Source organism: Emydura macquarii, unplaced genomic scaffold (assembly GCF_026122565.2).
Source record: "Emydura macquarii macquarii isolate MOO-44397 ecotype Brisbane River unplaced genomic scaffold, CSIRO-AGI_Emac_v2 contig_3220, whole genome shotgun sequence".
Classification (NCBI taxonomy): domain Eukaryota; kingdom Metazoa; phylum Chordata; order Testudines; family Chelidae; genus Emydura; species Emydura macquarii.
Genome location: NW_027133357.1, coordinates 5,664,998 through 5,677,032, shown reverse-complemented (window position 1 = coordinate 5,677,032; position 12,035 = coordinate 5,664,998). Strand labels below are relative to the sequence as shown.

Genomic DNA, 12,035 nt, shown 5'->3' with positions numbered 1-12,035 from the left:
GAAATACTGAAGAGGAAGAAGAATCAGTGGGGGAGAAAATGAGGCAAATGTTTCAAAGCTCAGTCACTCTGGTTCCCCTAACATTTTGTAATAATACATGGTCCCTTTTATAGCCATCCTCCGTGCCCTCTAGTTCCAGAGCCAGCCGCTGTGCAGTGTCATCACATATGTCACATAAAAAGCCACAGTGAAAGAACTTTATTAAGGTTGCAAAGTCAAGCACTCAAAAATGTTCTTGGCCAGCCAGTCCTAATTTCCCTCTCTCCCCCGTGCCCCCTCCAGCCCCCGGGCCAGCTCCAGTCTCAGATCCCACTCCCCAGGATTCCTGCCCCAATCTGTGTCTGCCCTTTGTCCCCCACTTCCGCAGGTCCAGCTCTTGCTCCCTATGCATTCGTGTCCAGCACTCGTCCTTGACGAGAGCCCAGGGCAGACAGGCGCCCTGCTCTCAGTTCAGGTGCGCAGATCCAGATCTGGCATGGCCCAAAACAGCCCAGAGCTGCAATGACCAGGAAAGTCCTACATGGTCCGGGCTGGAGCACACTCAGTTTGTGCAGCATCTTCAAGGAATTAAGCTGCTAAAATCTGAGAAGTCTGTATTGAGCGTGTGTGAACTGCGGTTTTGCAACTGGGCCAAATGAAGGCAGACTTTCCCGGAGTAGGACAAAGGTGCCTCCCTGACCCACAAGCCGCCCCCCTGCCAAACTGCAAGTCCCTGTGCCAAAGTATCGAGGAGTTAGGGCTTTTCAAAGAAAAGGGCAGCAGATACTTGGCATAGAAAATTTCTGTCCACATGCAACTGAAACTAGGGTCTGGTAATGGAAGGTGGTGGGCATTAATGCACAGGACTGTCAGTCAGGACTCCTGGGTCCCATTACTGGCACCTGCTGTCTAGATTTGGCCAAGTCCTGTCCCTTTCACTTTTTCCAGCTGTGAAATGGAGATAGAGTCCATTGATCTTTCTAATGCACCTTGACGCCCCTGCGTTCTGTACCTGCCTCTGGCTGGGAGGCATCATGTGTTAGTCATAGCAGTGAACTGACAGTCAAGGGTCCTCTGTAGAGAGCCTAGCACAATGGAGGCTGGTCCGTGACTGGAGCTGTGCGATTCTGTGCAATATAAATGATAAAGGACAATACGCACCCACTCCACCGGCCATTCACTTGATCCGTGGCATTGCTTGTCTACCTTAGTTCCCTCACTGGTAAAATGGGGATAATCCCTCAATCACAGGTGTGTTGTGAAGCTTCATTTACCTTTGCAAAGGGCTAGGGGGTCCTGAAAGAAAAGTGACTATAGAAATGTCAGAGGTTATATGTCGGTAACAGCTGTCCAAACCCCCTCCCCCCCCCCCCCCAAAGCTGTCTCCTGGGACAGCAATGCATGACTCTCTGTTTGGTAGCCCAGGCGCTCTCTGGATCTGATAGCCCCGAGGATCCAGTCTTCCAAGGCTCAACAATCAAGTGTTTTTCTTTTTTCCAAGCTGAGCAGCAAGGAACGCAGGGAGCTCTCTGCAGAATCAAAATGTTGTTATTGTGGACTCGAGCCAAGACCGGGCGTCTCTGTACAAACCCAGAGGAGAAGACAGTGGTTCTGCTCTGAGCTGCTTGTAAACGCAATACACCAGACAGACATAGAGTACTGCGACTCGGGAGCTGGAAGTGTAATGCCCAGCTTGGGTGGACGTATGTGTGCTAGCTTCAATCAGGTTAGCATGATAAAAATAGCAGTGGAGCTGTGGTGGGACGGGCTAGGTACCCGAGTCAGTACCTAAGGTCCCAGGCAGGCCTGTACTCAGCAGCCAGCGCTCGCACCGCCGGAGCTACACGTATGTTTTAAATGTGTTAGCATGCATCTACCCGCGCCAGAAATGACGCCTCTGGCTTGAGTGTAGATGTACCCAAGGAGTTGGGGAAGGGGTGGCAGAACACTGGGTGGTCTGTAACCCTCCTGGTTTTAAGTCACTTAATGTGGGAAGACAACGAAACGCTCCCAAGAGCACTGGCCTGTGAAGGGAGAGTAACGTCTTTTTGTCCAGGTTTGCATAGCAGAGCAGTAGATGTGAAAGCACATTTTCCAGCAGGGTCACTCAAAGCCCACATCCTCTGTATGGGTTTTACTGTCCTCTTCTGCTTTCTAATCATCATTCGTGCTTCTCATCAGTTTTTTATAGCTCCCAGGGTTGGTCTGACAAACCACCATGCTCTCTCCATTCAAGTCCCAGCGAACAACTCAGCCTGGTTTTCAAAAGTGTTGGTTATGACCTAGAGGGCCCCAGCCAAGATCAGGATCCCATGGTGCTAGGTGCTGTACCAACACCCAGTAAGGGACATGCCCTGCTCTAAATAGACAAGACAGGTGAAGAGTGGGACAAGGTAATTGGCAGAGCGGGCTCTCTTGTGTTCTGCCGCAGTGCCCTACCCACTGGACCACACTGCCTTTCACCCTGACCATCTGAAAGTCCAAGGCCCTGCTACAAAGCCCAGTAAACACAATGGACGCTGTGTGTGCTCAGCATCTCTGAAAAACCTTTCACAATTTCTTCCACGAGGCCTAAGAGAAGCGAGTCAAGGCTAATAATAAAATCCAAGTCATTCCCTCTTCGAGTCTTGCCAGAACGGCCCGTTTTCCATGTTTGTTATAATAACCACAGCAAAACAGGAGAGTGAGAGACGCAGCACAGCTTTGAACCACAGCTCTTTCTGACGGCGAATTGGGCTGTCCTGGAGACATACGTGGAAAAGCAAAGCAGTGGCACCAGAAGCAAATGACCGAGATTGTTCCCCTGCCTTCCTTTGGGATGGGGAGTCTGACAATGAGTGACTTTGATCCAGCGTAGTTCACTGCGAAGGCTCTGCTTACACTGGGTTTCACAGCACGGTCAACGTCGGGTTTCCAACTGACATTTTCCATTGTGCTTTTCTTGTATAGTGCATCGTCCTATTGTATTATTCAACAGTCATAGCAGCTCATTTCCTGGCAATTACTGTCTGGTTGAGCGGAGCTGACGGCCAGATATGCAGCTGAGAACTAGCTAGTTCCAGATAGCCCTTAATCCCCAGAAAACGCCCTGTGCTGTTTGTTCCAAGGTGAAGAGGAGGGGAGGATAACAGTGCGCAGATCTTCAGTGGCTGCAGTGGTTTTAATGGGCTGTAGATCACACCGAGGGATCAGGTGTCCCCCGTCACCTCTTGGCGGCTGATTGTTTTATTTTTGTGCGTGCTGTAAATTACATTTCATAACAACAGGAAACGTGGCTCACAGAAGTTACCAAACATGTTGCCTGGCTGCTCACTTTGCCTTTGGCCTTGTGACGCAGGGCCCCCCAGGAGACGATATAATTGCTCAAGTATGCGCTGCCTGATGCTGCAGAGTCTAGAGTGCACGCTCCTTGGGGCAAGACTTCCTCTGTGCACTGCTGAGCAGAGTGATGGATCCCAGCTTAGGATAACATTCTTTTGCTTAAATTACCATGGCACGGGGGAAACGCTGGGCAGGCAATCCGCAGAGAACTGGGTTCTATTCCTAGCTCTGCCACAGACTTCCTGCATAATCTTAATTTCTCTGTGCCTCAATTTCCCCATCTGGAAAATGTTTCCTTACCTCATAGAGAACTAATCTGTACATTCCTGGGGAGCACTCTGATTCTGTGGCGTTGATATTTCAGGAGTCAGGGACACCCACCACTCCAGTTAGAAAACAAGCCCTCGGCTGAATAGGCATCTGGATAGCTCTCACCCCGGCAACTAATAGATTGAGGACATGGGAGAAGACCCTGGGCCAAGATCAGCCCCAAATGCCTTTGTTCCCATGCATATATTACACTGACAGAGTGGTTACACTAAGGGATGATTGTGTCCCCCGTTATGTGTCCTCAGTCTATGGCTGCAACCTAAGCTTCTCTTGGATACCCCGTGGGAGACTTTGGCATCTTGAAATTTTATCTGTGCAGCTTGCTGTAGGCCTTTCACCAGACATCACGGTGCTGAGGGGGGGCCTGTAAGACCCTGGACAGGTATCTGCCATCCTGCAGGGGCCTTACAGCCAAGAGCACTCTTGACGTACTTGTTTCTTCACTGGGAGTGGTTTAGTGGTGTAGAGAGAGAGGAAACCAATCTCCTTCAGGGAAGAAAGGGTTAACATTCCCAGAACTCCCACCAGTTACTCTCCATTCTGGAGGCAAGGAGGACCCAACTTCACCACTGCTCTGCTTTGCTCACTCCAAGGACTAGACAGAAATGCCACATGCTGATCAATTACCCCACTGGAGCCCACTGCCTCTGGAGGCTGATTTCCTTGCCAAACTGTTGCTGGGGCAAGGATGATGTGGATAACTGCTTTGCGTTCCTTTGGTGCCTGTCCTCAAGAGCTCCCCGTGCTTTCCAAACAGCAGTTAGTTACATTGCATGAGACCCTGGGCTTAAAAAAAATGCATAGGGAGCACCTCATTACTGTCTGGGACTGTTAACCTATGAAATGACCTACAATATGTAACTACCTGTAAATATGGTACCTTAATTGGATCCTGATTTCTTCCCCCCCCAAAGTTTTGTGCTGTGTTGCAATGCGCTGTTAAGCAACTGCTATGTTTCACCCCAGAGAGTTTCATTTTAGGCAGCAGGCTCTCTGGGGTAGGGACCGTCACTTACGTTTGTACAGCACCTGGCACAACAAAGCCTGCAGGCATTACCATGAAATAAGTATTTAAATAATAATAATTTAAAGAGACAAGACCTTTAACTTCCTAAACTCAAAGGAGAGGAGTGAGGGCGGAAGGGTCTTGGGACAATCCCTTCTGAGCCTCTTCCTTGGAGGAGTCTCCTAGTTCGTATTCTGATTGCTGTCTCTCTCACATGCCTCTCAGTTTCACTCCAAGTCTGTGTAATTTGCAAGTCAAATGCAGGCATTCCTGGGCTGGAGGCTTAGCAGGAGATCCAGAAACAGTGTGGTGTGCTTTGTGATTCTTGTCTCACCTACGATAAAAGATCCTGGAATGGAACTTACCTGGCAGTGAGTTGGTGTCCGAGGTAAGAGAGAACACACAACATTTTAAGAGGGGAGGGCATTCCTTTAGCTCTTGCTTGCAGGCTAGAGGTCAGGGGGCTCTTTTGCAAAGAGCGTGCGCTGTGCCAGAGAGTTAGTTTGCAGCCAGCCAATCTACTGTAAGGTGGGGTAAGTTGCGCCTTGCTGTTTGGGGAGCAGCCTGCTTTGTTTCTCTCTGTTTGGGTTCTTGTGTGTTCTGGAGTCTAAGAAATAAAGCAGTGTTACGTTGCAGCCTTCCAGCAAGAGCATGTTATGTTTTGTATCCAACACCCAGAGCAGGAATTAATTCTAAACAAAGGCCTTGGCCACTAGGGGGGCTTGCCAGGGTTCCTGCATGAATGCAGCCAGGCAAACCTGCTATTCAGCAGAGCTCTGCCCCTGTTTGAAACCCCGGGAAGCTGCTGCACCTGGGCAAACTGTGGCTAAGAGCCTGTCTACACAGGGGATTTACACCAGGGCAACTAAACTGGTGACTGGACTCCCAAGTACAGACAAGGGCCAAAAAGAAGGTGCTGGAGGAGGGGATAAAATTCCTGATCCCATTGAAGTCAATGACAAAACTCCCAGTGATTCCAGTGGGAAGAGGACTTGCCCTGTACTGGTCAGATGTGGGCAGCGCAAAGGGGCAACGCATACAAAGTCATTCAGTCTAACCACAGCCACCCACATGGGTTAGTTTTCTGATTCAGACACCTCTGTTCTCTTTGCTAATCTTTGCCTCACTCTGGCTGGCAGCTTCCTCCCCCACAGCTGGTCTCCTGGGGAGCCGAGGGGCATAAAGCCTCCCCATTGTTTAGACTGTAAGGGCCGGGCTCTGCCCTCTTGTTGTTAAGATCCACTGTGGCTCTGCATACACAATATCTTTAAACTCTGCAGTGCTGGAGCCAGCTCAGTGGCCACTGGGATGCAGGGGATGGGAACTGAGAGGAGCCTTGCAAAAGATTGCTGAAGTCTATGGCTGTGGCTAGTCCCAGCTCAGACCCTGCCCACTCATGAATTGATGTGATAGCCCAAGGCTCCTCTCTGGTAGGAAAACCTCCTCCCCTCCCCAAACTGGATGGGTGATGAAGAGGAAGGAAGTCTGGTCTCTGCTGATACCACAGGAAAAGGCTACGAAAGTCCCCAGATCCACTGCGTGTGATTCAGGTGCACATTGCACATAGGAAGTTGCTTATCACTGAAGCAAACTTCCGGCCTGTCTCCCTGACGTCAGACTTGCTCAAAGGGGCCAATTGCTACAATTCACACTTGGCTCCTAAATCCATTGGATTCCGCTGGTCTGATTTCCAGAAGGGCTGAGCCTCTGCAGCTCCCAAGGGCGTTGGTGGGGTGTGTGGATCACTTGGATTCAGGTGCCTAAATGTGGCTCTGGGAGCCATGCTCTCTGCAGCAGATCTGAACGTTCTGCCTGTAGCTCTTCGCCCCACACTCTCGCTTCTATTCCTTTGGCTGCTGCTTGCACAGAACTAAGTACAGTGTGAAGAGGCATTGCACAAATATGTCCCCTGCTGCACCTGTAAACTGCAGTGGTTTGGAGACAAGGCAAGGAAAGTGCCGTCTGGGCAATATTCCCTTCCCTCCCTGCATTAGCCAAATACCGGGCTCACTTATTTGTCTTTCAGGGCTCTTCATTGCCAAGTTTTCTGCTCTTCTTTTCCTCTGGGTGGGGAGAAAGGTGCACAGTCCAAGCTGACTGACCTTGGCCCTTCTCTTAGCGCAGCCTGGTGCTGTTATCTCATGGGCAACAGTTCTCAAGCAACCGATGGAGCTCACTGCTGTGGGAAGAAGAGGATATAGATCTTTATCTTCTGGTGTATCGAGGACTGTATTGGAAGTGCAAGCTATCGCTTTAAGGGGGGTGGGGTTCCTGATCCTGCTGGCAGGCCCAGGGTGCTCTATAGCAAAGCATGTGATCCAGCTCTGAGTCAGTCTGAAAAGAACTAGCATAGAAATGACCGAGGAGGGGTGAGTTGTGCCTCGCTGCCTTAGGGATCAGCCTGTTTTGTCTCTCTCTGTTTTTTGTTACTGGGTGTTATCTTTCTGGGTGCTAAGAATAAAACCAGTACTATGCTGCAACCTTCCAGCAGCTTATTCGATGTTTCCATCCAACCTCTCTGTGTGTAAGCAGTGAAACGTAACATATCCGAGGGCTGTATTAGATCTTAATCTTTTGGCACAAGCAGTAGACACTTATGCTTTTAGCTCTGAAGATCCTTGGTTCAAATCCTGCTGTTGTCTTCAATGGCTCCCATTATCATTGGACAATTAGCTTGGTACATTGTGGGTTTGGGGGGCGGGGTGTGCCTTTTCTCTGCAGCATCAGGGGTTGGCCGTCCTGTGGCAGGAGGCTGGGCTATGTAGTCCGATCTGCTACAGCAATCCTATAGTCCTGGTTTCCCCTCCCCCCGTGTCAGGCCTTGGGGGAATGTCAGTGAAATGGGGGTTGTTTGAGGGGTGGGTTCTTTGCAGTGCCTCCTTGGCTCATTCTGTGCTTCGCTCCCTCTTTTCCAGACTCCCTTCTTGACCCCGAGCGCCAAGGATGAACCTTCAGGATGGGGAGCAGGGTAACCCGGCTCACTCCCTTTTCGAAACCTTCCTCCATGCCAAACTATGTGAGGAGGTGCTGGGCAGCTTCCAGGCCTTGTGCAGGCAGCTGGGCCTCGAGCACAAGGGCCAGCTGCAGTTCTACCATAAGCTCAAGTCCTGCCTCAACTACTGGAATGCCAAGGCCCTGTGGAGCAAACTGGACAAGAAGGCTGGGCACAAAGACTATGACCAGGGAAGAGCGTGTGCCAACACCAAGGTAAGAAGGGAGGGCATGGCTGGTCTAACCAGAGAAGGGACCATGCTGAGAGCAAGGGGAAGATATTACACAGGCTTACTGTGTGTGATTTGCCTTCCTCTAGTGGCTGCTCCAAGTACCTGTGACAACCTACTACTAAGTTACAGCTAACGGAGCTGCTCTTTTACCTCAAGTGGTGGGGGCTTGTGCTTCCAGTGTGGGGAGTCGCGGGTTCGATTCCCCACTGGCAGCTGTGGTGTTTGTCTGTAGGCAGCTGTGGGCCATTGCCGTGAGGGCAGGTGTACGCTACACGCGCTACAGCGGCGCAGCTTCATGGATGCAGCTGCGCTGCTGTGGTGCATCGGGTGAAGACGCTGCATGCTGACAGGAGGGCATTCTCCCACTGGCACGATTACTCCGTCTCTGTGAGAAACGGAAGCTGTGTGGGCGGGAGAGCATCTCCCACCGACATAGCGCCGGCGTGGACAGCGCTTAGGCCGCTGTAACTCGCGTCACTCGGGGGGGTGGGGGGTGTCTTTTTCACACCCCTGAGCGACGAATGCTAGATTGACTTAAGCGATAAGTGTAGACCTGCTCTAAGACCTTTCGGGTCAGGCCTGGGAGGGGCCATTGCTGGTGCGGGGTGAGCCCAGCACGAGGTGCCTTGGGGGAAATGGTTTGTCCTTCCCGGCAGGGTAAAGCGGATCAGAGAGGGGATGTGAGAGCCCCGGGCAGCTACAGATGGGATGTGCAGTGACTTGTGCTGTTGACACTGTGACTAAACAGGTCTTGGCAATTCAGCCACCCCCTGACTGGAGCACAGATTGCACCTGTGATGCAACTCTAGCCCATTGCAGAAAGGCCAGGGTGGGGTAACTTCCAGCTGAGCTCTGCCCGCACTAGCATGTTTTGAGACATCTACTCCCTGGGGCCCATCTCCACTAGTGCTCCAGGTGGGAGTGTTCCCGAAACCCTCACACTGGCCAGTCTGGGGGCTGTGCTGTGTGTCTTCTCTGTCCTAGAAACTTCTACAGGCCCCAGGGTGTGCAGGAGGGGTGGGGGGCAAGGAGCTAGGAACTCCCACCACCCACACTGATTCCCAGCCTGGGGCGCTGGGCCGGTCCCTTGAGCTCCCTGCCTGCATTGCCTTGTGGAGACCAGGGCATTAACGGCGTCCTTGGCCGTTGCAGGCAGCTGGAGGTGACTAGTGCAGTGTCAGTGCTGGGGGGGTGGCGCTGTTCAGTTTAACTCGGCCTGGCAGAGGGATTAGCCTCCTCCGCCTCCTCCACATCTGTCCTTGGACAAGAACATCTGGGACTGAGGGACTAAGGCCTTGTCTACACTCAGACATTAAGTGGACAAAACATATGTGGACTAAGTTACTGCGGTGGCTGACGTCCACATTACCCTCCTTGGGTCGGTGGAGTGCGTCCTCGCCAGGAGCACTTCCGCCAACCTAAAAGGGCAGTGTCAGCTGAGAAACCGGCTCTGAGCTCCCTGCCCGGGGCCACACAGGATGGCTCCCCCAGGGGCTGCCCACCCCCCACTCTGCCTTCCACCAGGAGCCAGGCAGCCTTGTCAATTTCATGGCTCAGCCATGAAATTGACAAGGCTGCCCAGCTCCTGATGGGAGAGGAAGGGAGGGGGAAGAAGTCACCCAGAGCTTCTCCCCTTCCCGCCAGGCAGGGCTCCAGCTCTCCGCAGCTGCCTGGTCCCAGCTCCTGACCAGCCAGGCTCCAGCTGCCCAGGCTTGCAGCAGCCTGGGCTTCGGCTCAGGAACCAGCCGCTCCAGGCTTGGGCTTTCTTATCAATGGAGCATGTAAGGGAACTCAGTGTCTACATTGACTCTGCGTCGCCCTCGCTCTGCCGACAAAAGCCCTACACCTCTCGTTGAGGTGGTTTTATTTTGTTGAAAATACAGGGCAATTTTTCGGGGGGGCGTGATTGCAGTGTGTACACCAGCATCTGTTTTGCCAACAAAACTCTCTAGTGTAGCTCAGGCCTAAAACACATTGTTTTAAAACCTGCAACTGTTCAGCTCTCTGAAACCCCAGCAAAGAGAAAGTGGGGCTTCCTTGTCTACGCTCAGGATTTCAGCCGTCAGCGTGTAGTACGGGCAGGGTTGTGCCTTTAAGGGCTGAGCTTCCCAGGCAGAGAGTCTGCACAGGGTGCTGTCTGGGAAGCTGTAGTTGTTGAGTGCAGCACCGCCAGCTGATGGGATAAAGAGATCTCCCATGAGCGTGTTGGGCACCACACAACTTAGCTGCCCCGGTGCAAACCCGTGGTGCCGACACACAAAGCTGCTGCTCGTGCTGCGGAAAGCTCACCCCTGCTCGAATCCGCGGCTAGCTGCACTGGTGCAAACCAGGGCATCTAGAGGCTTTGCCCAGTGAGGTTTAGATGGTGGCTGTAAATCCCCAGTGCAGACAAGGCCTGAGTTTTCAGCAGGTAACCATGATTCTTGCCCAGTGAAAACGGGGGGAGTCGGACCCACTGTGGGGCAAGGGGAGACCAGGGCTGGAGGCCTTTCCGGCCTGGAACTGCAAGCACTCCCCTCCCAGTGCTGTGACTCCTGCCAGGTCTCAAAGGGGGTTGGAGTGATTTCCTGACGCTGATAGCTCGGATGGTTGCTGTGATATAGACGCCCTGCTTCCTCCTGTCTGCCTTGCCTCACCCAGTTCTCAGCCCTGCCAGGCCTTGAGCTCCCGGCCAGGCCTGGTTTCCCCTCTTTCAGCTAGTCAGGCCCTTCTGCCCCCGTCCCAAGAGGTTGGCACTGGGGTACCTGGCTGGATTATCCCAGGCTATGAGTGGAGCCCCCCCCGTCTAGTCATTGTGGGGCCGGGACTGCGCTCTGCCCTGGGCACCCAGCTCTGCGACTGCTTCTTCCAGTGCCTGATCATCGGGGCGGGCCCCTGCGGGCTCCGCACAGCCATCGAGCTGGCCTTCCTGGGAGCTCGCGTCGTGCTGGTGGAGAAGAGAGACTCCTTCTCCCGCAACAACGTGCTGCACCTCTGGCCGTTCACCATCCACGACCTGAAGGCGCTGGGCGCCAAGAAGTTCTATGGGCGCTTCTGCACCGGGACTTTGGACCACATCAGTGAGTGGGGCTGGAGATGCAGAGCTGTTGCGGGTCTGGCCTGTGGACGTGGATGATGGGAGCAAAATGGGACTGGGGTTGGGTGACAGGGCCAGCGCCAGGCAGGTGGTGGCCGGGGTTGGTTGTGTGTGTGTTTGGGGAGGGGGGTGGACAGGGCTGTGCCCTGGGTATGTTGCGGGTGGGTGAGAGGGTGGGGCTGTGTTGGGGCATGTTGAGGGTGGATGAGGGAGGGGCTGTGTCAAGAGGCATCTTGCAGGTGGGTGGGTGAGGGACGGGCTGCCTGGAGTGCTGCGGCTGGAGTTGGGGGCAGCGGGACGATCCCTGGGACTGGAAAGTGCCGGCAATGGCCAAGGTACCCTTAGCTTGTGTCTGGGTGAGTTGGGATCTGGGGCCCTGCTGGCCCGGAGGAAGCCCCGCCCTAGCCAGGTTCCAGTGTGCCCCTGGAGAAGCCACTGTGAATTTCAGTTCCCCCCCATCTCCTCCGTTTCACACGGAGGGTAGCTTTGCCCCAGCCTGCACCACAACACAGATGGCACCTGCCTGCTGGCACCTGGCCCGTAGCCCCATTGCTTCCAGCCCTCCTCTTCAAGCTGTGTCTGCCCGTCACAGGGCTCCCCCTTCCCCAGTGCAGCTCCAGGGGATTGTGCAGGACCGGCTGCCCTTTCTACTAAAGCAGAACACGTTCCATGGCGGTGGGTCTAGACCCCAAGTCTGTAGCTGGCAGGCAAATAGCGAGGGAGCTGCCTCGGTTCACATAGCAGGGAGCAGTGCGGGGTCTATGACCCACACGACAGAGGTGCTGGGTAGGGAATGGACTGTGGGTTAAACTGTCTTGAACTGGCTTTGTCTGCTGCCGATGTCTGGGGAGCTTTGATTTCTGCTCCGTCGCTCTGTCCATCTCTCTCCAGGTATCCGTCAGCTGCAGCTGATCCTCCTGAAGGTCGCCTTGCTCCTGGGGGTTGAAATTCATGTCAGTGTGCAGTTTAACGGGCTCCTCCCCCCTGCGGCGAAGAGGAGCGGACAGGGTAGGGAAGCCAGAGCCGTGTGGTCCTGACTCATTCCCGCTGTCGCTGGCTGAAATCCAGCCTGTCCCATGCCGATCATGCAGCCCCTCGC

The 12,035-nt window shown here is 53.6% G+C and overlaps 1 protein-coding gene across 1 annotated transcript in view; it reads left to right on the top strand.

Moving 5' to 3' along the window:
* The window catches only part of MICAL1 (microtubule associated monooxygenase, calponin and LIM domain containing 1), a 41,570-nt gene that overhangs the window by 4,660 nt on the left and 24,875 nt on the right, over window positions 1-12,035 (top strand). The window contains exons 2-4 of the mRNA XM_067531476.1: window positions 7,552-7,843; window positions 10,712-10,919; window positions 11,828-11,944. Coding sequence (XP_067387577.1) covers window positions 7,580-7,843; window positions 10,712-10,919; window positions 11,828-11,944 — 589 coding nt within the window. The 5' untranslated portion in view covers window positions 7,552-7,579. The remainder of the gene's footprint in view (window positions 1-7,551; window positions 7,844-10,711; window positions 10,920-11,827; window positions 11,945-12,035) is intronic.